General features: G+C 44.4%; 1 protein-coding gene across 1 annotated transcript; it reads left to right on the top strand.

Annotated features, from left to right (window-relative positions):
• The first annotated feature begins 1,840 nt into the window (after positions 1–1,840).
• NDN (necdin, MAGE family member) lies at positions 1,841–3,531 on the top strand. Its single transcript, XM_019753243.2, has one exon. The coding sequence runs from the start codon at positions 1,976–1,978 to the stop codon at positions 2,951–2,953; it is 978 nt and encodes a 325-aa protein (XP_019608802.2). The 5' UTR covers positions 1,841–1,975; the 3' UTR covers positions 2,954–3,531.
• Positions 3,532–22,775: the final 19,244 nt, after the last annotated feature.

The raw sequence follows: 22,775 nt of genomic DNA on the forward strand, positions 1-22,775 counted from the left end.
TCTCACATCTTATTCTTTTCTAAGAAAAAGTGGCCAGGCTGCAAACAGTCCCAATGGGTTGTTTCCCCCCCCAAGAACGAGCTACTTTTCTAAAATGAAACTCTCAGGCACATAATAGACGTGGCTCAATATTTGCTGAGCATGTTCATGCGAGTTATCTTCCTCAGTCCTTCAGCCTGCATGTGGGGCCCATGCGGGGCTCAAGGTTGAGTGTGCTGCCTGTGTGGACAGGAAGGGGCCAGAAAGAGTCACATTTCACACGGGGCCTCTGGGCCTCTGTGCTGTGAGCATGCGTGCTCTCCACCGGAGGCTCCAGGGTGCCCCCCCTCCTCTGTTCACTATGGAAACCAGTGGCAGGACAGGCCTCTCCTCCCGTTCCCGCGTCTGCCAAGAACAGCCTATCCCACAGCTGTGTAATCGGTTCCACATTATAGAGCCACCAGCAAAACTGTCTGCACCAGAAGATTGTAAGTGGTAACTTCTCCATAGACTTCCTGCATCCATGGAACTAGATTTACAGAATCTTGATTTTAAAGATAGCCCGTCACGAGTTTGCTTGGGGAGCTATTTTGTAAACTTTGGGCATTTGCTTCTAAGATGCTGGCGGGAAAGGACTCATTGCCCTTATCAAATAGGGCCAACCTGGGGAAACCCAGCAAGCCGGATGAATCCTCAGAATTCTCAGGGCAACACTGGATCGCATCTCCAATCCTTGACCTTGAATTAAAGAAGTTATAGAAGCCTCATGAGTACTGGCTTCCTCTTCTTCCCCTCCCATGGTGTCATCTGTCCCCTTCCTTATGGTCACGAAAGTCTGCATCTCTGGCTTATGGGTAGGCACCTTCTTAGGTAGCCATCAAGCTACCGACCCCTCCCGTGACACACGTGCCAGTGCATTTTCTCTACTTAAAGGTGGTCCCAAGCTTTACATATTTCCACCTCCCTTTCCGTGAACTTTCTTCTTGGTGGGAAATGGATCCTCTTCAGCAGACCTCACCCTCATCATCTGAAGAGGCGTCCAGTTGGGCTGCGAGCGTGAGCATCGCTAAGGGTCTACCCTCTACTTGATTCCAAACGTGGGCTTTGGTTCCAATGCTCTAAACCCTCCGAGCACAAACTACACACCCTGATACAGTATTAGCCGGCCCTCCTGCCAGACGTGAGCTGTGACGTGAGCTGTGGTAGACGTGAGGCTCCACTGTTGGCCATGGGCAACCTCGCCAGAATGAGGTGAAGTCCAGCTTCGGCTGCAACTGAAACCCAAGAGGCTGATGTCTGGACTGAGCTCTGAGAGCTCACTGGAGCAGGACCTCTTAAAAGTTTGTAATTGTCCTGCTTTTATAAACATTTTCATAATTGCTTTGATACAGTTTATGTACCCAAGGTGCCAAAAACATGTAGACACACGACTTGTATTAATCTTTTGTTAGCAGCATATATTGAGTATTACAATTTTAATAGTTTTTTCCCTTTCTTAAAATGTGTGTATATATATTTGTCAGGAAACCCAACTTTGCACACCAGCCTACACCTTTCTCTGGGGCTCTTATATCTAATCTGATTCTGGATGTACCTTGTTAAACGTTTTCTAAGAAACTCAACCTCAGCATCTCAGAAGTTAAGTTCTCATCTTTTTCCTTAAATAGTGCTCATCCTTCTCCGTCCCCAGACGTGCTTAGCATACACAGGCCACCTGGGGGGGTCACTGTTGCCATTATCCCAGCTGCCCTCACCCTCTTTGGGGGCCCCGAGAGCACCCGCCCCGTCGGGCTCCCCGCCCCACCCCGGCAGCCGGGCCGCGGCCGGCGGACGCGCAGGCGCAGTGGCCCGTCCCGCCGCCGCCCCGCCCCTCCTGGCCTCTGCGGAAGGCGCCGCGCGCAGCAACGCGCACTTCCTCTCCAGGAGTCCGCGGAGGGAGCGCAAGCTCGAAGAGCTCCTGGACGCAGAGGCCCTGCCCTGGTCACACAGAGCCGACATGTCGGAACAAAGTAAGGATGTGTGCGACCCCGGCTTTGCAGCCCAGGCCGCCACCTCCGAGGTGCACGGCGGCAGTGGGGTTCCCGGGGGGCCCTCGGCGCCCGCGTCTCAGGCCGCGACCCTCGCAGGGCCAGACAGCCCTCCCGCAGGCCCGAGCGACGCCCCTCTAGCCTCGCCGCCGCCCCCGGCCCCGCGCGAAGAGGCCGACCCCAAGGCCCTGCAGCAGGCCGCGGAGGAAGGCCGCGCCCACCAGGCCCCGAGCGCGGCCCAGCCCGGCCCCGCGCCGCCCGCCCCGGCCCAGCTGGTGCAGAAGGCGCACGAGCTCATGTGGTACGTGCTGGTCAAGGACCAGAAGAGAATGATCATCTGGTTCCCAGACATGGTGAAAGATGTCATCGGGAGCTACAAGAAGTGGTGCCGCAGCATCCTGAGGCGCACGAGCCTCATCCTCGCCCGCGTGTTCGGGCTGCACCTGAGGCTGACCAGCCTGCACACCATGGAGTTCTCGCTGGTCAAGGCGCTGGAGCCGGAGGAGCTGGACAGGGTGGCGCTGAGCAACCGCATGCCCATGACGGGCCTTCTGCTCATGATCCTGAGCCTCATCTACGTGAAGGGCCGCGGCGCCAGGGAGAGCGCGGTCTGGAACGTGCTGCGCATCCTTGGGCTGCGGCCCTGGAAGAAGCATTCCACCTTTGGAGACGTGAGAAAGCTCATCACCGAGGAGTTCGTGCAGCAGAACTACCTGAAGTACCAGCGCGTACCCCACGTTGAGCCACCTGAATACGAGTTCTTCTGGGGCTCCCGCGCCAGCCGTGAAATCACCAAGATGCAAATCATGGAGTTTCTGGCCAGGGTCTTTAAGAAAGACCCCCAGGCCTGGCCTTCCCGATACAGAGAGGCTCTGGAGGAGGCCAGGGCGATGCGGGAGGCCGACCCCACTGCCCACTGCCCCCGCAGCAGTGTCTCCGAGGACTAGCAAGGTCTGGAGGCAGATTCCTGGTTTCTGACCCTCACCAGGGTGGAGGGGCGGGGGGTGGGTGGGCATTAGCGTATTCAGGATTTCCAGTGCAGTATTTCACGTGTAACTTTTAAGTTTTCAGTACAGTGCTTTTATACCTTTTAATGCAATGTTGTATTCATTTCAGTACTGTTAGGTAGTGGGTAGGACTTCTGCATGTTTGTTTATAAGTAAGCTCGGTCGGTGCTTTCGCTTTTGTGCTACCTTTCTTGAATTTTTGTACCAGAGATGTGCTAAACTTATGAAATACATTGAGAAGTTTTCCACCTTATTCTTTTCTATGGAACGGAGGGTGTGTGTCTTGGGTAGACTGCCCCGGGGAGGCAGGAAGAACTCACCAGTAAAGCTGGCCTAACCAAGAGAAAAGTCAAGGTCCCCTCAGTTACTGACCTCGCGGGCACAGCAAACACCCGTGTGGAGTGCGCTGATGTGGTCTGACATGGTCTCAATGTGGGCACTTGGCACAGTTTACTAAACACAAGTACAACCCTACCATGAGTAAACTTGCAACATTAAAGATTCTTGTGATACAATCATTTTTGGAAGAGTGTACTTTATCTTTTTAACAATGTGAGTTGGGAATGAGACATTTTTCAAAATGTACAAATACCATAACTTTTTCGTCTAATAGGGTGGGACAGTCACCACTCATCGTTACTCATAAAAGTGTGAACTCTACACTTTTATTGTTTAAATGTAACTCACAGGTTCATGTCAAAACTTCGACAACTCCAGAAAACAAAAAAAAGAAGAAAGCAAAGATACTCATAATCACACCACGTAAAAACAACTGTTAATTTCCCCTCTTGAATTTTGTACATTTTATTAAAAGTAATAGCTGTGTTTTGTGGGCACTTAAAGAGGGGGGCATTGTACTAAACCCTTTCCATGCATTTTCTCCTTTTATTGAATCCTCACAACTGCCTTATGAGACAGGCTCTCATTACATCTGCCCCGAGAACAAAGTCGGTAATTAACTTTCCCTGGATCAGAAAGCTTAGTAAGAGGAGGAGCTGGGATTTGAACCCAGACAGATGGGTCCAGAGCCTCTCCTTTTCCTCACCTGCCTATAACCGCTGCCCCACCTCCTGCTTTAGTTTATTTCTTTTGTAAATTTTGTGTTATAGTCTCTTAGCTCCCTACCCCCAATACACACACACACACAAGGCTAAGGATTCCATTTTTCTAATTAACCCTCACATTAATCTTTTAGAGAAAGCAATCATTCTGATTGTACAAATTAAGAAACTTTATTTCAGAGAGATTAGTGGACCTAACCAAGTCATACTCCTGGGTAGCAGTGAAGCTGAGATTTGAAACGTGGTCCTCCCTTGAAGGACTGAGATGGAGCCTTCTCTGACCTGTGGTGTCAGAGGAACACACATGGGACCCCTGGGTGAGGGAGGTGGGGCTGGGGTGGGAAGGTTGCCTACTGAGGCATCTGTGACCCAGCAGTTCTTGAATTGCAATGGGCCACTTGGGAATCCCTCAGCTGGTGGAAAGGGGTGAGGGAAGGGGCGAGGGGCTATGACCAGAGATAAATCTCGTTATGAAGGTTTCCATCTTACATGGGGGAGAGAGGGAGGTGGGTCTTTCATAAAACCAGGAATCCTTCAAACTTAAGAAGGTTGGAAAAGACCATTTGGTCAAAGCCTAATTTGGGGAATATACATAATGAGAGGAACACAGCACGTCACCCCTAAGAAAAGTACAATATGAAGACGTTATACTTGGGTGAGGGAATTGTAATCTGCACTGGGAGCTAGCATTCCCAACACTTCCTGGCCACACTTAACAGGTGGGTCCAGTTGCTAAAATTGCTGAGACACAATCCCCAGTTCAGCGGACTTCCTGTGAAGTCTCCCATGGGGGAGGGGGACACTTCTGCAATAACTCTGACAGGGATGGCTGGGCTTTGATGCCACCTCTTACCCAGAGCCAAAGTGACTGTTTAGAAATTTTAGAATTCTTTAAATAGTTACTTCCCCCTCAACTCCCCCCAGAAAAAAAATTCGGCAGAAGCAAAACAAATTTGCTCCTTTAAATTTAAAACTACAGAGCTCTCCAGGAGGTTCCATTTCTGGAGCAGGGTCACAGCTGTCACTCCTGCCACCGCGGGTGCTGGTCATTCTCTCTAGCGCCCTAATACTTCCCTCACGGTGCGGCTGGCTCCTTGCAGCAGCCATATCTCGGGTGCACTACTTTCAGCCAAACCCAGAAGTCACTGGGAAGGCAGTCCCCTCCCCCCCCACTTAGCTCTCTGTGTTAGTATTCACGTTCATCTCTGCTGAGACAGGGAGAGCAACTCCGAAGCTGACCCAAGCATAGGGACACAGCACATCAGCCCTGCCGTAGAGGACTGGACCTCCAGAGAAGGTCAGGGTCATGACAAATGAGCCGCTGACCCTGGGATGCTCAGCTGCTCTGCTGTCTTGGAGCAGCCAGACCCAGAGGAAGAGACTTCCCAGATGTGGAACAGAGTGAATTCACGATGCCTGGCTCTGTAAAGACAGCAGCTTGGGGCACAGGGACGGGACAGTCAGTACCTAGCTTAGATTTTCACTCTCGGCTCAATGGAAAGGTTGGACGGTCTGTCAAAGATTTTCCGAAAGGTTCACCTACGAGGTGCTGGGAGAGACCAGTCAGGAGGGGTCTGCAGATTGCCCATGTTCCAGTCCTGGTAACACTGATGGAGCCCAGAGCACTGTGGCTGTGGAACCGATCCAAAAATCCCCATAACACCTGACCTTTCACCCCTGTGTCCTGCCCACTGGAACCTCACTTCTTTACACACACCCATACACATAGAGCACTGTAACTGCCTTCATTTTATTAAAGTCACCTAGGGCAAAAGGGAGCTCCACAGACCTACTATAAAATAAAAATGCCACCCGATAAAAGCTAGTCTGAGAGGACGGACTATAGATGACTTTTGTAGCAGCAGCATTATTAAATAGGAGAGATGTGTTAAATGCGCTTCTTGTACCACTGAGTACATCCCCTGTAGGAAAGCCTTCGGTGGCCCCTCCTGCTCGACCTTTACGTGACCGGCTCCTGAACACCACTTCCTGTGGGAGTGCTGTCCCGGCCTCAGAGCTCAGCTGTGTCCTCTCGTGTTTGCCCCACACACCCATGCTGTTTGTAAATAGGTTTTGTTTGCTTCTCTCTTCCTGAATTATTAGATGCTTACAGATAAAAATCATATCTGTCATTTTCCTAATTGCCTTGATGTTTAACTTAGGAACTGGCATATATGTATGTATGCTTGATGAGTATTTGTTATATGAGCTAAGAAACTCAAATATTACAAAAAACTTAACCACACAGCAAAAACAAAGTCAAATATAGCAAATAATGACCAACCACTGTGAAACAGAGGAAATACAGGCAAGTTGAAATTAGTGAAAGAAAAGGTCATACAGAAAAATAGTGTAAACAAGAATTTTTCTGAGGTCAGTTCTTTGAATAGACCAAGAAGGTGGGCTGGGTTTTATGTATGTATTTTATTTTCATTGTCATATAACATTGTGTGAGTTTCAGGTGTACAACGTAATGATATGTATATATTATGAAATGATCACCACAGTAAGTGTAATTAACATTTATCACCAGGCAGTTACAATTTTTTTCTTGTGCTGAGAATTGCTAAGATCTACTCTCATAACGACTTTGAAATATACGATATTGTTAACTATAGTCGCCATGCCGTACATTACATCTCCAGGGCTTATTTATCTTGTAACTAGAAGTTTGTACCTTTTGCTCTCCTTCACCCATTTTTGCCCCCCCCAACCCCTGCCTCTAGCATCCAGCAATCTGTTCTCTGTATCTATGTGTTTGTTTTTTAAAATCCCACTTCTAAGTAAGGTCGTACAGTAGCTGTTGTTCTCTGACTTATTTCAATTACTATGAACCCTCAAGTTTCATCCATGCTGTTGCAAATGGCAGGATTTCCTTCTTTTTTATGGCTGAGTAATATTCCACTGTATATACATATATATGCAGGACCATGTTTTCTTCATCCATTCAGCGATTGATTGATATTTAGGTTGTTTCCAGGTCTTAGCTATTGTAAATAATGCTACAGTAAACATGGGTGTGCAGATATCTTTTTGAGACAGTGATTTTATTTCTTTTGGATAAATGCCCAGAAGTGGAATTGCTGGATAATATTGTAGTTTTATTTTTAACTTTTCTGAGGAATTTCCATAATGTTTTCCATAGCAGCTGCACCAGTTTACATTCCCACAACAGTGTGCAAGGGTTCTCCTTTCTCCACATCCTCAGCAATGCTTATTAATTCTTGGATTTTTAAAATAATGGCAATTCTAACAGGGTGTGAGATCATTTTTTTAAAGGGAGAAATAGTGCAAATAAATATCTCCTTACTAAGTAAATGAGCCAAGGACACAAACAGGTCGAGCCCTAAGGTAACACAAAGAGCAAGTAAAAAAAATGACACAAAAAAAATCAATCCAATTGTACTTATTATTAAATCAAAATACTTTTTATATGCCCACTGATCAAATATATAATCAAAGCTAATATCCTGTACTAGCAAAAGTGAATAGAAAGCAGTGTTCTTCTGCCCTGCTGTAGTTGTATAAAGAGCTACATGCTTTCTTATTTTATGCCTTAATTTGGAATGCACGCTGAGCACCTACTATGACCCACATGCAGTGCTAGGCCTTGGGGCTGCCGCAGTGAAGAGACTAGATGTTGTCCTTTGCTCACAGAGCACCAGTGCATTGAAAGAAGCAGACACATAAGAAGAATCACACTTCACACAGTGACGGCCTCTCTAGAAGCACAGAGGCTAAAGGGGCCCCAACAGGTGCAGCCAAGCCAGACTTTCCCAGGGAAGCGACATATACATTTACATCTAACGGAGGAGAAGGCGTTAGCAGCATGAAAGTGGTGGGAAGCGCAAACAAGGGAAGAGGGGTCTGTGTGCATAGGGGACTCTTGTATGAACATATGCACGGGCATGGGAGACATAAAAAGCTCTGGAAATCTAAAAAGGAGGTGGGAAATGTATGTTAGAATGGGCTAGACTCTGGAACATCGGAAAAGAGAAGCGAAACATCATGCCGAAGATATAGTCTGTGTCCTCAGAGATGAGAGTGATTTTAATCATAGGCAAACCCGACACATTTAGAAGCAACTATGCTGCAAGACAGCCTTCTTTTGTGTTAGCACATTCTCTCTTTTCTGATTGCTCATCAAGGGTCTGAAACATCTCTCCTTGTCTCATAATTTGCCACATTATTGTTTGTTTCACCTACTAACTCGTTTGGGGCCCCTTAATTCTATTATGCAACACATTTTCCTGTGTCTAAAGAGTTTCATGTGTCTCTTTATTAGCAACCTATTTGATATATTAGAAAATCTTACAACTTTTGTAATTTGATGTATAAATGTATTTGCTTCTATGTTTATTTAATACAAACAGACGAATTGAACTTGGACCATATGGCCATGTTGTTCTGGGTACTGGGGACATCTTAGTAAATTAGACAGAAATGGCTTCTGCCTATGGAGTTCACTGATAAACTCAAAGCATAACAAAAGAGAAACAAAGGGTCCTTTAAATGCAAGTTACACATTTGAATATGATAATGAAAGAAATGACTAGGTGAAAGTGATAAAGAACGGTGGAAGTAATTAGCTAAGGTAACATGCTCAGGAAAGAGTTCTCTGGAAATGTGAAATTTAAGCTGATACTTAAAGGATTAGGAGAGATTTGGCAAAGAACAGAGGTAACATGATTCCAGGCAAGAAAAAACAGCATATATGAAAGTCAGAGTTAATTAAGTGGGTTTGTGGTTGACTTTACTAGCTTTATAGATGAGCTGACCAACATGCGACACCCAACACTCTTTTCTGGTCTGTCTTCATAATTGAAGAAGCACAAGTGAAATATTGGATTTATCAGCCTTTCAGCCATGTTCCAGTCAAGAGAAGTAGGGAAAAGTCTACTTACACTTTCCCTTCTTGCATCCTTTTACATAGAACAGCAAGTATTTACAAGAACACAAAAGGAATGTCAAGAGCCATTGCAGTTCCTGTGATGACAAGTATAAAAAGAGCCAAAAGAATCAAGAGATGTTGAGTCTGACATCTTAAACCACTGAAGAAATATCAACAGCCACCTACTTTTCTCTGCATTTTTCCACAGCTTTACCAAGATATAATTGTCATAGACTGTATAAGGTGTACAATATGTTGATTTGATGCACATATTTTGCAAAATGATCCCCACCGTAACATTAGTTAACACCTCCCTTATGTCACAAATCATATATATTTTTGTGTGTAGTGAGAACATTTGGGATCTACTCTCTTAGAAACTTTCAGGTACATAATACAGCATAACCACCATGCTGTATATTAGATTTCTAGAATTTATTCATCTTGTAATTGGAAGTTTGCACACTTTGACCGACATCTCCCCATCATCTCGGACCCCATCCAGGCTCCTGGTAACTACCACCCTACTCTCTGTTTCTTTGAGCTCAGCTTTGTTAAGATTCCACGTATAAGTCATATAGTATGTCTTTGTCTGATGTGTTTTACTTAGTATAGTGTCCTCAAGGTGCATCCATATTGTTGCAAATGGGAGGATTTCCTTCTTTCTCATGGCTAAGAAGACGTGTGTGTGTGTGTGTGTGTGTGTGTGTGTGTGTGTGTGTGTGTGTGTATATCTTCTTCATCCATTCATCTGTTAAAAACACTTGGGTTGCTTCCATGTCTTTGCTACTGTGAATGATGCTGTAAGAACAGGGGGTGCAAATATCTCTTCAAATTTCTGTTTTTGTTTCCTTTGGATAAATACCCAGAAGTGGGACTGCTGGACCATCTGGTAATTCTATTTTTAATTTTTTGAGACAACTGTATTTCTTGGACTGTAGTGTAAACTCCTATTTTCAAAGCTAGTGTCTTGCAGTTCTGTGGGTTATTTTGTTGTTGTTGTTTTGCTTTGTTTCACATAAGTCGAAGTATTCCTAACTGGTATATATCTCCAAACATTTCCCCCTCATGCCCTACTGAGTGTCTGGTACTCATTTTGAGTAATACTGACCATGGGTGGGGGACCATCAGTGGGGGATTATTAGGTTATGAGAAGCAGTGTAATCCTATCTCCTTGTTACAGTGCTTAGATCAGGCATGAGAACTTAATTCAGGTCTAGAAATGATTTTTCTAGAAATCATGGAGGTCAGAATTTCACTGAGATCTTGACAATTTCCACGAGCATAAGACTATAGTTTTTGGTCAAATTATATATAGTGTTAAGTCATTTGATTAAGAAATCATGCTAGATTTGGTAGTTACAGGAAAGACGGTGGAGTAGGTAAACACTGTACACGCCTCCTCCCCGACCACATTAAAATTACAACTAAATTACAGAGCAACCAACCTGGAGAACCATCTGATCACTAGTGGAACAGAAGTCCTATCACTAAGGACAAACAGAAGAAGCCACATCAGACTGGTAGGAGGGCAGAGATGTGGAATGTGCTGGTCCTATACCCACGTGTGGTGGTTTAGGATTGGGAAGGATATCTCAGCTGCAGAGGGCCCCCAGAAAAGTGAGGCATCCCAGCCTCACACCAGGGTCCTCAACCCAGAGCACCAGTGCCAGAAAGAGGAGCCCCCACAACATCTGGCTGTGAAAATCAATGGTGATTCTGTCCATCCAGGGGCGATGGAAGGCTGTGGAAAACCCAGACATCCTCTTAAAGGGCCCACACCCAGACTCACTCACTCACACGCACTCACCCTGGGCTCCAGCGGAGAGATGGAGACTTGGGAGACATCAGAGACATACAGGCAGTGACTGAGCTGTGTGGCTGCAGGGTGAGAGTGGAAGGAACAGCCACCATTGTCCCTTCGCTTAGCCCTCATCCCCTGCAGCCTACGACTGGCACCATCTTTCCTGTGTTGAGCCTACCCTCACAGGCCAAATCTGAATCTGCATTGGCCTGGTGAGTTCTGCTCACTCCACACTGGAGCCTTCCTGGGATCCTGCCGCACCCAATTTGCACACTATAGGAAGCTCTTTTCAAAGGCAGGCGATAGCCCTGCCCTGTGCACTGCAGGTGGCTCTTTCAGCAGCAAAGGGCTGGCCTTGACTCTTGAGCCACCTGAGGCACATTCAGTGGCAGGCAGCTAGCCCCAGCCCATGTTGTAGTCTTTTGTGAAGAACGCTTGGCTCTGGGCCCAACACAGGCAAGAGCTGGCCTCAGTGTGCTCTGTGCCTCTTGCTGAGTGACCCCAGGATCAGCACTGCTGCCAAATCTGAATCTGCATTAACCTGGTAAACACAACTTGCCCCACCCTGGTGACTCCCTGGAACCCCGCCTCAAACGCCCTTCCTACCTGAGACTCTTTCCAAGGCAAGGAAACAAAAGAAAAAATAAACAAATAGGACTACATTAAACTGAAAAGGTTTTGCACAGCAAAGGAAACCATCAACAAAATGAAACGACCACCTACTGAACAGAAGATATTTGCCAATTATACTGTGATAAGGAGTTAGTATACAAAATTTATGAATAACTCATACAACTCAACAGCAAAAAAAACTAACAATCCGATTTAAAAATGGGCAGAAGACCTGAATAGACATTTCTCCAAAGAGGACATACAGATGGCCAATAGACAAGTGAAAAGATGCTCAACATCACAAATCATCAGAAAAATGCAAATTAAAACCACAATGAGATACCTCCTTACATCTGTCAGAACAGCCATCATCAATAAATCAAAAAACAACAAATGTTAGCAAGGATGTGGAGGAAAGGGAACCCCCATGCACTGTTGGTGGGATTGAAAATTGGTGCAGCCACTATGGAAAACAGTATGGAGGTTCCTCAAAAAATTAAAAATAGAACTACTAGCAATTCCATTTCTGAGTATTTGCCCCAAAAAATCCAAAACACTAATTTGGAAAGATATATGCACCCCTATGTTCACTGCAGCATTATTTACAACAGCTAAGACATGGAAGCAACCTAAGTGCCCATCAATAGATGAATGGATAAGGAGATGATACGTATATACAATGGAGTATTACTTGGCCATAAAAAAGAATGAAATCTTATCACTTGTGACAACATGGATGGACCTAGAGGGTATTATGCTAAGTGAAATAAGTCAGACAGAGAAAGACAAATACCATATGATCTCACTTATATGTGGAATCTAAAGAACAAAATAAATGAACAAACAAAACAGCAACAGACTCATAAATACAGAGAACAAACTGATGGTTGCCACATGGGAGGAGGTTGGAGGGCTGGGTGAAAAAGGTGAATGGGATTAAGAAGTACAAATTGGTAGTTATAAAACAGTCACGGGGATATAAAGTGCAGCATAGAGAATATAGTCAGTAACATTCTAATAATTATGTACAGTGCCAGGTGGGTACTAGACTAGCCAGGGGATCATTTCATAAATTAGGTGGATGTGTGACCACTATGCTGTATGCCAGAAACTAATATAAAATAATAGTGAATGTCAACTGTAACTGAAAAAAATAAATAATAAAACAAGAAAATATATCAAAATGTCAGGCTGACTTTATACCATATTTTCAAAGTGTGGCAGAAAAAGATTGTCAATGTATAGTGTGGAAATACATTGAAGAGGAGAATAAAGAAAAGGAGAACAATAAAAACAATTTATGATTGTTTCTCCAAATTGTTGATGATCTTTGAAGAGGCCGTAAAGAGCCTAGAGAAAGAAGAACTGACTCCACCTGACTTACCTGATGCTATGTTTTGGTTGTAAAAAAGAAAAAGAAAAAAATCCAAAAAAACTGTTGGGGCGGGGGTGCGGGGGAAGCAGATAGGACTATTTCAGAACTTAAAAATAAGTCATCAGTAAAGGACAGCCAAGTTAAACAGAACTTTCTCAATTTATTATTTTTTAATTTAACTCATTTAGAATCAAAATTTGATTTAACAAGTGCAAATTACCTGTGTGTCTTGAAACCAATTACCCTAAATAAGAGGGTTAACTCATCATGGCACTTAGGAGTGTTTATAAATCACGGACATTTTAGATGCCTATAGCCTATGTGATGAATTTATAAATGCAAAGGATTTTATTGACAAACAGCTGTCCTATCAAAACAAGTCTGTAGGTTCGAAGTACTTCATACTTTTGGATTTTTTTTTGAAAGCTGGAAACTAATTCCTACAAACCTAAAAATCTACTGTTGCTGCAAGTAAAATCCTAACTTTTCTATGATGTAAAGCTTTTCTCGAGAAAACACTTCGCTTGAGGTCATCAGATTGGACTCAGTGTCATGTGGATTTGATAAGAGCAGAGCTGGAAATAAAAGTGAATTATATGTTTGACTATACTCAGTTTATTACTATATAGAAGTAATGGTGTATATCAAGAAAGCTATAGGCATTGTAGAGAAGTATTATTGGGAAAAGAAATAGAAGGAGAAAAATGTCCCATGTATCATGGGACAGAAAGAATTATGTTGTTATTTTTAAATTAAGTATATTAATATCTTATATCTTTTTGAATTTACATTCTCCTGAAATTCTTAATTTATTCATCTTAATAATAACTAAAATATAGCCTACAATATTTAAATATGCAATCAAGAGTTAAACTGCTGTGTCAGGGAACAGAAACAGTCATGTTATATTTGCCCACACATAGTACTTGTTTATTAGTCCAACTATTAATTACTAATGGACACTGTTAATTAGTCCCATTTGTTTTGTTTATAAATATCATTTATGTAACATAAAAGTACATGAGCAGAATAATACACGATTTCCAATAAGCCCCTGCTTTTCATATGCTATGTAAAGTACTAATACATTATAATATATGTATTAGAACCATCACTGACTTTGTATGGCATTGCTAAGCCCTGGGTTGACTCTCTAAAAGGTCATTCACCCTATATGTAGACAAGCTGATTCTAAAATTTATATTGAGAAGCAAAAGAACTAGAATAGCTAAAGCCATTTTGTAAAAGATGAATAAAGGTGAAGAAATTGCTGTACCAATTTTAAGACTTACTGAAGGACTGCGTAGTCAGTGTGGGATTTGGCAGAGGGACGGATGAGGCGTGGGTCACTGGAGCAGAACATAGGACTCAGAAACAGACTCTCCACCACACAGCCACCTGAATTCTGATAAGGTGCAAAAGCAATTCAACAGAAGAAGGGTAATCTCTTTTTTTCCTTCAAATAATTACAATTTTTTTTTCAATTACATTTGACATATTCTGTTAGTTTTAGGTGTACAACATAGTGATGAGACATTTATATAACTTACAAGGTGATCACCCTGATTAATCTAGTACCCATCTGACAATATATATAATTATTACAATCGTATTGACTATATACAGAAGGTAGTCTTTTCAACCAATGATGCTAGGGCAATTAAACATCCATATGAAAAACACACAAAACTCCAAGAAACTCAACATACACCTCACACCTTATACAAAAAATTTTAATTAATTATAGATCTAAATGTAAAATGTAAATCTCTAAAACTTTCAGAAGTAAACATAGGGTGTGAAACTTCATGACCTAATGTTAGATAAAGACACCAAAGGAACAATCCACAAAAGAAAGAAGTGATCAATTGAATCTCGTCAAAATTAAAAACTATTGTTCTTTGAGACATTGAATGAAAAAAAGCCACAGACTGGGGGAAAATATTTGTGGACCACATACCTACAAAAAAACTTGTGTCCAGCTATATAAAGAACCCTCTAAACTCATTATGAAAACAACTCGTCCAATTAGAAAATGGTCCAATATTGGAACAGACACTTAACCAAACTGGACATGTGGATGGCAAATTAGCACATTAAAAGATGGTCAATACCATTAGCCATCATGGAAATGCAAATTAAAGCCACAGTGAGATACATCTACATACATATCAGGATGGCTGAAAGAAAGTACTGTCAAGATGCAGGAGAGGATGAGGAGGAAATGGAACGCTCACACATTGCTGGTGGAAATGGAAATGGGTACAGCTCCTCTGCAAATGGTTTAGCAATTTTTTATAAAGTTAAAAATACATTTACCGTAAGACCTACTTTTCCCATCCTTGGATGTTTGCTCTGCAGAAATGAAGGCATACGTATATGCATAAAAACTGGTGTGCTAATGCTGATAGCAGCTTTAGTTTGCAATAGCCCACAGCTGGAAAGAACTCACGTGTCCTTCAACTAGTGAATGGGTAAATGGTGGGATATGTCTGTGTGTGTGTGTGTGTGTGTGTGTGTGTGTGTGTGTGTGTGTGTGCGTGTGTGTGTGTATATATATATATATATGAATGACTATTACGCAGCAGAGAAAAGGAACTCGATATTGTTACACATAGCAACTTGGATGGCTCCTAAGGGAGTTTTACTAAGTGCAAAAAGCCAATTTAAAAGGTTATATACTGCATAACTCCAGCATTCTAGAAGTGACAGACTAATAGTGATGGAGACCAGATAAGTGGTCACCAAGGTTAGTGGGAAGGTAGGACTATAAAGGGGTAGCATCCGAAAATTTCTATGTGGAGATGGAACAATTCTATATCCTGATTATGCTGATGGTTACACAAGTCTGCACTTGTAATAAAATTTTGTAGAATTATGCACTCCCTCAAAAAAAATGAATGCATTTCAGAAGTGGTGAAATCTTAATAATGTTTGTAGATTCTTTAATAAGATTGTCCCAATGTTAATTTCTTCGTTTTGACTATTGTACTTTGGTAAGTTGCTATCATTGGGGGAAGATGGGGGAAGGCGACAGGGGAATTCTCTGTACTATTTTTGCAACTTCTATGTAAGTCTAAAATCCCTTCAAAATAGAAAGTTAAAATAAATGAATGCTAATAGTACTATAAGAGATAGAATAATTTTTATAACTTTTTTTAAAAAAAAGAAAAGATAAACGTCTAAGTATTGCTTTGTCTTGTGCACCTGAAACTAATAATAATAATAATAAAAAGCGTGACATCCATACTTTTGACCACCCGGTGTGCCCAAAAGAAAACTGAGAAATATGAGAAAACTGAATTTCAGCATTTTCCAAAAAGCAGACTAAAGGATAAAAGGATAAAGGGTGACCCTTCTGTGAGGCTGTAAAATCATCAAAGGGCACATGATGTCATAGAAGAGTAGTGGTGATGTGATGCTAGGAACAAAGCTGATACTCACCAAGCACTTAATACAGAATTCTTACGAGCATGTATTTTAACCATTTTACAGGTGAGGAAAGCGAACCATGGATAGTAACTCATACACCCTTGATCACAGACCGAGTTAATGTCCCCACTGGAATTTTCACCCAACATGGTCTGGCCCTAGAATCTATGTAAAATATGGAGACATGTATAAAATAAAATTTTGAATGGTAAAGAGAACACAGTTACAATAGACAAAAATAGGCACTCTCAGAATTTTGATGTATTGTCTCATTGATATGTGTCCTTCCACTCATTTACTGATCCATCGATAAATAAAATATTGACTGAACGTGTATGATGCACTGAATGACGCCAACAGGGCCCCCGCCTACTAGACACCTGGTCTAATGGGGGGAGACAGACGACACAAATGAAAAAGGCTAAGACAATTTCAGGTGACAAGTCCTGAGATAAACAAGGGATTAAGATCGTCAGGGAAGCCCTCTGTGAGGAGATGACTCTTGGCAGATGTGTGAAAGAAGTGAGCCATGGGACTTTCTTGGTGAAGGAGAAGCACATTCTTGGCAGAGGGCTCTGTACCTACAGTTGCCTGGGTATTGGGACTGGCTCCCAGGTCTACGAGGAGGCCTGTGCGGGTTGAACTGGGCGGGGAGATTGAATGTGGCAGAATGCTGGTCAGGCTCGTGTCTTGACGCCCAGATCACACAGCTCATTCAGAAATTATCTCATTTCTCCTCCCATTGCTTGTTTGTCCTTTGTTTTAGGAATGTAGTGTTTGTTAATCCAGACAGAAACCAATGTGCAGTTGATACTGCTCTGTCCATCCCTTTCTACCTTTCACTGGAAAAATTCCCTTCAGTGTGTTTGGAAGCTATGTCCTATAGGCACCTCGGCTGAGGCTTCACCGAGCCTGGCCTGGAGGGAGGTCAGTGGGGCGCTGTCCACCCTGATCCCCCATTCTCAGAAGTCCCAGTAGATCAAATGGAACGTCAACTACCAGACCCTCCCCACCAGGTCAAGAAGAAATGGGGGCCTGTCAAGACTCCGAGGAAAGGGTGTGGCTGAACTCTTCTGCCACCTTGTGACTGATCCCGTTCCTCCCTTCCCATGAGGGGGATGCTTCTCTAGAAGCTCTTTGAATCATAATGTCATTTGCAGGAGAGGCTCTTGACAGGGTCAAAGAACACAGGGAGGAGAAGCCCCGGAGGACTTCTCAACACCGAGCTGGTCCCGGACTGAAGGATACACTTGGCAATGAGATGGAGGGTGGATTGTGAGGAAAAGGCCTGGGGGGCTCATGTGTCTTTCATGTGCATGAGAGGTAGAGAGAGCCAAGAGCCAAGCTTAGGTGTGGGGAAGAAGAAGGAAGGGGTTAAACGTCAGGTGTCCCCTGCGCGCCATCCGTCCTTGGAACTGCACTGTTGTCTCTTCTCTATGACACATGTTCAAGCACCAGTAAGCACACGCATGGTCTCCTGTTAGGACATGTAGCTGCCCGTCCATAGACCCTCCCTCCTAACAAGGACACACTGTCACCTCCCCTCCCTCTCCGCAAGCCCATTCCCGCCCCCTAGTTTGGGAGGAAACCCAGGCTGTCATTCATGGGCTCCTTCAGTGCTGGGCCGTTGCACTGCTCAGGATGGCTGCTTACATCCACCCTGCCTGCTTCTTCTGCTTTCGACGAATTACAAATACAATCCTGCCCGCACACATCTCACCTCCTCTGAGACCGCAATCTTCCTTCAGCTCACCCTGCTGTGTTTTCAGTCTCCCTCTTTGCTTTGTAAGTGTATGTCGGTGCCATTTATCACACACTCCCCATTCTGTGCTGTGCTCACTGCTTCACAACCTAAGGCGCAAATATGCAATTCCAGGGCTGCTTGCAAAGAGCGCTACAGTTACCCAAGGCGCCACTTTAAATTAAAACAAACACAGAACCTTAATGACTCTTGGTCAAGTCACTGTCACCTTTGTTCTTTGGTCCTGTCTCATTATGAAGGTTAATGAATACTTTGGGGGAAATTTTTAAGACAAATCATGAAAAAAAAAAAAAATTCAGGTTCAAGTGGGGCCATTATAGCAGTATCTTGAGTTCTAGCACACAATGACAAATCTTCCATGCTTTTTGGAGATTCTTTGAGTAAAGCGTTTGGAAAGGACCTCCAACTCCATGTCAGAAGCAAAAAGTTCCACCCTAGTCATGAGAACAATATGGATAAATTACAAAACACATCCACGAGCTCAAGAGACAGAGAAACCTAAATGAATTAAACTCCAGAAATGGCAAGCCCTTCGAAGGAGAAAATAGTTCCATTGCTGTTTTAATCTCTGGGGCTAATATAGAAGTAGGAACAAACTCCCCACGGTTGGCTGTGATGAGAAACTACTCAAATTATCAACAAACGCTTACTGCCTGCATAATATTGTCTGGTGTGACAGCATCAAATTCTGAGCAGTCTAAAAGAGGTCTAAATCCACCTGCCAAATCTCCCTCCAAGGCTCCTGCTGGCTGCGTGTGAACAGCACGCCCATGGACGAGAGCAGGGAGGGGAGACCACCATGAACCCTTCCCTGAGTGCCGACGGTGACTAGGAGCGGGCTTTGTGGGACAGGAGAGCTAAGAGCTAAGCCCCTCAGGTGCCCAGACCCTTCCCTGCGTGCAAGGCAGCAGCCTGCAGGAGGCTGTGAGTGGAGAGAGAGAACTGGCGGTCATCCCTCCCAAGATGCAAAGTCTTCTCTCACTATAGTACAGCGAGCGGCCCGATGAAAATGAGAGGCAGAGACTGAGAAACAAGAAAGTCCTCCTGTGGCTTCAAGATGCAGAGCAGAGCTGGAAAGTAAACTCCTCCGTGAACAAAATAGCTGTCAGCTGGGTTTAAAGGAAAGCGAATGAAAAGAAGAGGGTGAGTTAGAGGGGAGAGAGAGTGAACGAGAAGAGAGAGAGAGGGAGAGAGAAAGAGAGGAGAGAGAGAGAGATCTCACTGGTCTTAGATTTGAGTCTCTGACAAAAGAAAAGAATGTCTTTATTTTGCCCTCATAATATACGTATATGAAGCCATCGTGGGGGAAGTGAATCTAACTTTAGTTGTAAAATAGCGCCAGATCCAACTTAACGGCATATTAGATTATTTAAGTCTTTAAATCCCATATATTGGTGGTCTGACAGAGGAAGATTATAACTCTTTTTCTGGGAGTGACTATTACATGCTTCAGTCTTTAATTTTTTACACACATTGTTTCACAGACAATAAAAAAAAAATTAAGGAACATGGGGAGAAGCAGAAAAATGTGACCCATGGACAAGAAAGGAAACACACATACTAGAAGAAGACTCAGAAAGTATCCAGATGTTTAAAGCGGCAATGAAAACCTTTAAATAACCCTGATCAATATGTTAAGGCATGTAGGAAAAAGGGGGATAACATACAGGAACAAATGAGAGATTTCATCAAAAAAGATAGAGAACTCTAAAAAGAACGAGTGGAAATGTTATAAGAGAAAAACACAGTATCAAAATGAATAATTCATCCAATGGACTTAACAGCAGACTGAATATAACAGCAGAAGAAAGGGTCAGCAGACATGAAGCTACGTTAGTGAAATGCATTGAAACTGAAAAATTGAAAGCGCGTTCAAGACCCACAGGGCAACATAAAAATAATTTCAACATACGTGTAATTGGAGATCATTGGAATGACAGGAGAGAGAATACAGAAAAATTATTTGGAGAAATAATGGCTGAGAAATTTGTAAAAATAGTGAAATGTATTAACCTCTATATCCAATAAGCTCAGTGAATCTGAATAAGAATGAATATAAGAAATCCACCGCTCTGCCTATTATCATCAAACCGTTAAAAACAAAAGATAAAATCTTAAAAGTAGCTAAGTGGGGAAGAACATTACATACAGGAGAACAACAATAAGAATTATGGCTTATTTCAAAAATTCAATGAATTAACATCTTTAAAGTGATGAAAGGAAAGATAAAATTGGTCATCTATAATTTTCTATCCACCAAAAATATATTTCAAGAATGAAGGTGGGGGAGATCCGAGATGGCAGAGTAAATAAACACGGTGCCTGCTTCCTTCCATGAACACATTAAAATTACAACTAAATTATAAAACAATCAACCTGAAGAACCAACCCAAGTCTAGTCAAACAGAAGTCCTATAACTAAAAATATTAAGACGCGTGGAGACAGGTAGGGGGAGACGCGAAACTGCCCCAAAACTCCAAGTGGCAGTTGAGAACCAGGAAGGATACCTTGGCCACAGTTTCCCCCAGAGAAGCGAGGGGTGCCAGTCCCACTCCAGGCTCCCCAGCCCAGAGTACTGGTGCTGGGAGGAGGAGCCCCCACAACAGGTGGCTGTGAAAAACAGTAGAGATCCCAACCATCCGGGTGGGTCGGACAGAAGGTGGCAGGAAACCCAGGTGTCCTCTTAAACGGCCCACACACAGACTTTCTCACAGGCTTACCTTGGGTTCTGGTGGAGGGATGGTGACTCAGGGCATCAGAGGCATATGGGATGGGGGCAGATGGAGGTGTGTGGCTTTGGAGGGAGGGCTGGAGGACAGCCGTCTTTTCCCGTGAGGAGATATTCCTCAGAGCAGCCAGCAGTAGAGCGCCATCTTTCCGGTGTTGATCCCGCCCCAGACGCTTACATCTTACAGCCAAATCGGAATCTGATTGGTCTGGTGAGCTCCGCTGCTCCGCCCTGCTGACTCCGCTGGGACCCCGCCCCACTCAACTTGCTGACCACTGGAGGAACTTTCTCCATGAGCAGCCAGCCCAGTCAGCATTGCACTTTTTCTTGGATCACTATGGAAGCCCGTGGGCCCCAGGCAGGTTGTGACTGGCCTCGATGGTCTCTGAGGTTTTTGCTGAGTCGCTCCAGGCTCAGCACTGGCACTAAACCAGAATTTACATTAAACTGGTGACCATAACTCTTCCCACTCTGGTGACTCCCTGCCTCACCTAATTGGCATACCGCTGGAGGCGTTATCAGTGGCCGAATCTTAAGGGAGCTGGCAGGTGGCAGCAGGCCTCAGGGTGTCCTGGCTTTTTGTGGAGCTACCTCGGGGCTGGTACTGGTGGCAGCCAACCTTGGTTTGCAGCGTGGCCTCTCCCACGTGCCTCAACTTTAGCACAGGAAGCCAACAACCGGAGATCAATTTGTAGTCCTACCAGATTCTCCCTGGCAGGTCATAGGCAGTGAGTGACCTGGGCCTGCACTGGAGCCCCTCCCAAGAGGCCTCAGAACCAACTGTGGGGACAGAGCCAGGAGTGCAGTTTCCAGGCTCTTGGCCTCACGTGGAAAGGTGCTGGCTCAGGTAGTAAATGGCCATCAACTATGATTGGATGGCCATCAGCTGTGGCTAGTTGGCCGTCAGCTGTAACCAATGAGCCATTGGCCACTAATATAACTGCTGTGGCTACGCTAGCAAAAATGGGGGCTAGCAAGAAGATGGTGGCTGGCAAGCATGGATTGCAGTTAGCACGGCGGAGTGCGGGTAGCGGATTGCAGAGAAGTGGATGGCAGGTTGCAGATAATGTGGCTCCTGCTTCCTGTGTCTCCAACCAAGCCTCCAGCAAGACTATAGTGGTATGACTCCGCTATCTATGGCTCCATAGGTGTTCCTTTTTGGCCTCACCATGTCCTGTGTTCTTATGTGGGGAGCAGGACCAGAGACCCCCCCGATGACTCCCTGCATGACACCAACATACTTGGAGGTTGGCTTCAGACCACAGCAGAGCACCACCCAATTAGCCCCATAAGCAGCACACACAAAGGGTGATCTCAACAGGCACCAGAGCCCACTGGGGTGAATCCCACTCAGTGGGGTAAGCCCTCCCCACAGCACCTGTAAGCTGTGGATGTGGCCAAACCCCACAGCCAATCAGCCTGAAGGCCAATTCCACCCAATGATGTGCCAGAGCAATTAAGGCTCAACTATAACATAAGGGTACACTATGGGGACAGAGCCAGGAGTGCAGTTTCCAGGCTCTTGGCCTCACATGGAAAGGTGCTGGCTCGGGTAGTAAATGGCCATCAACTGTGATTGGATGGCCATCAGCTGTGGCTAGTTGGCCGTCAGCTGTAACCAGTGAGCCATTGGCCACTAATATAACTGCCATGGCTACGCTAGCAAAAAATGGGGGCTAGCAAGAAGATGATGGCTGGCAAGCGCGGATTGCAGTTAGCACGGTGGATTGCAGTTAGCAAGTGGAGTTGGTTGGTTGGCAGAAAGCAGACGGCAAGTTGCAGATCGTGTGGATCCTGCTTCCTGTGTCTCCAACCCAGCTGCCAGCGAGACTATAGTGGTATGACTCCCCCATCTATGGCTCCATGGGTGCCCTTTTTGGCCTCACCATATCCTGTGTTCTTATGTGGGGAGCTGGAGCAGAGACCCGACATGATACCCCGCATGACATACACCCAACCCACACAATGGACACTCCTGGAGCACCTTGAGCAGGTGACCAGGGAGACTGTGCCAGGGGTCCACAGGGCACCTATTACATAAGGCCATCCGGCCAAGATTGGGAGACATAGCAGATCTACCTAATACATAGAAATAA

Source organism: Rhinolophus sinicus, linkage group LG13 (assembly GCF_036562045.2).
Source record: "Rhinolophus sinicus isolate RSC01 linkage group LG13, ASM3656204v1, whole genome shotgun sequence".
Taxonomy (NCBI): Eukaryota; Metazoa; Chordata; class Mammalia; order Chiroptera; family Rhinolophidae; genus Rhinolophus; species Rhinolophus sinicus.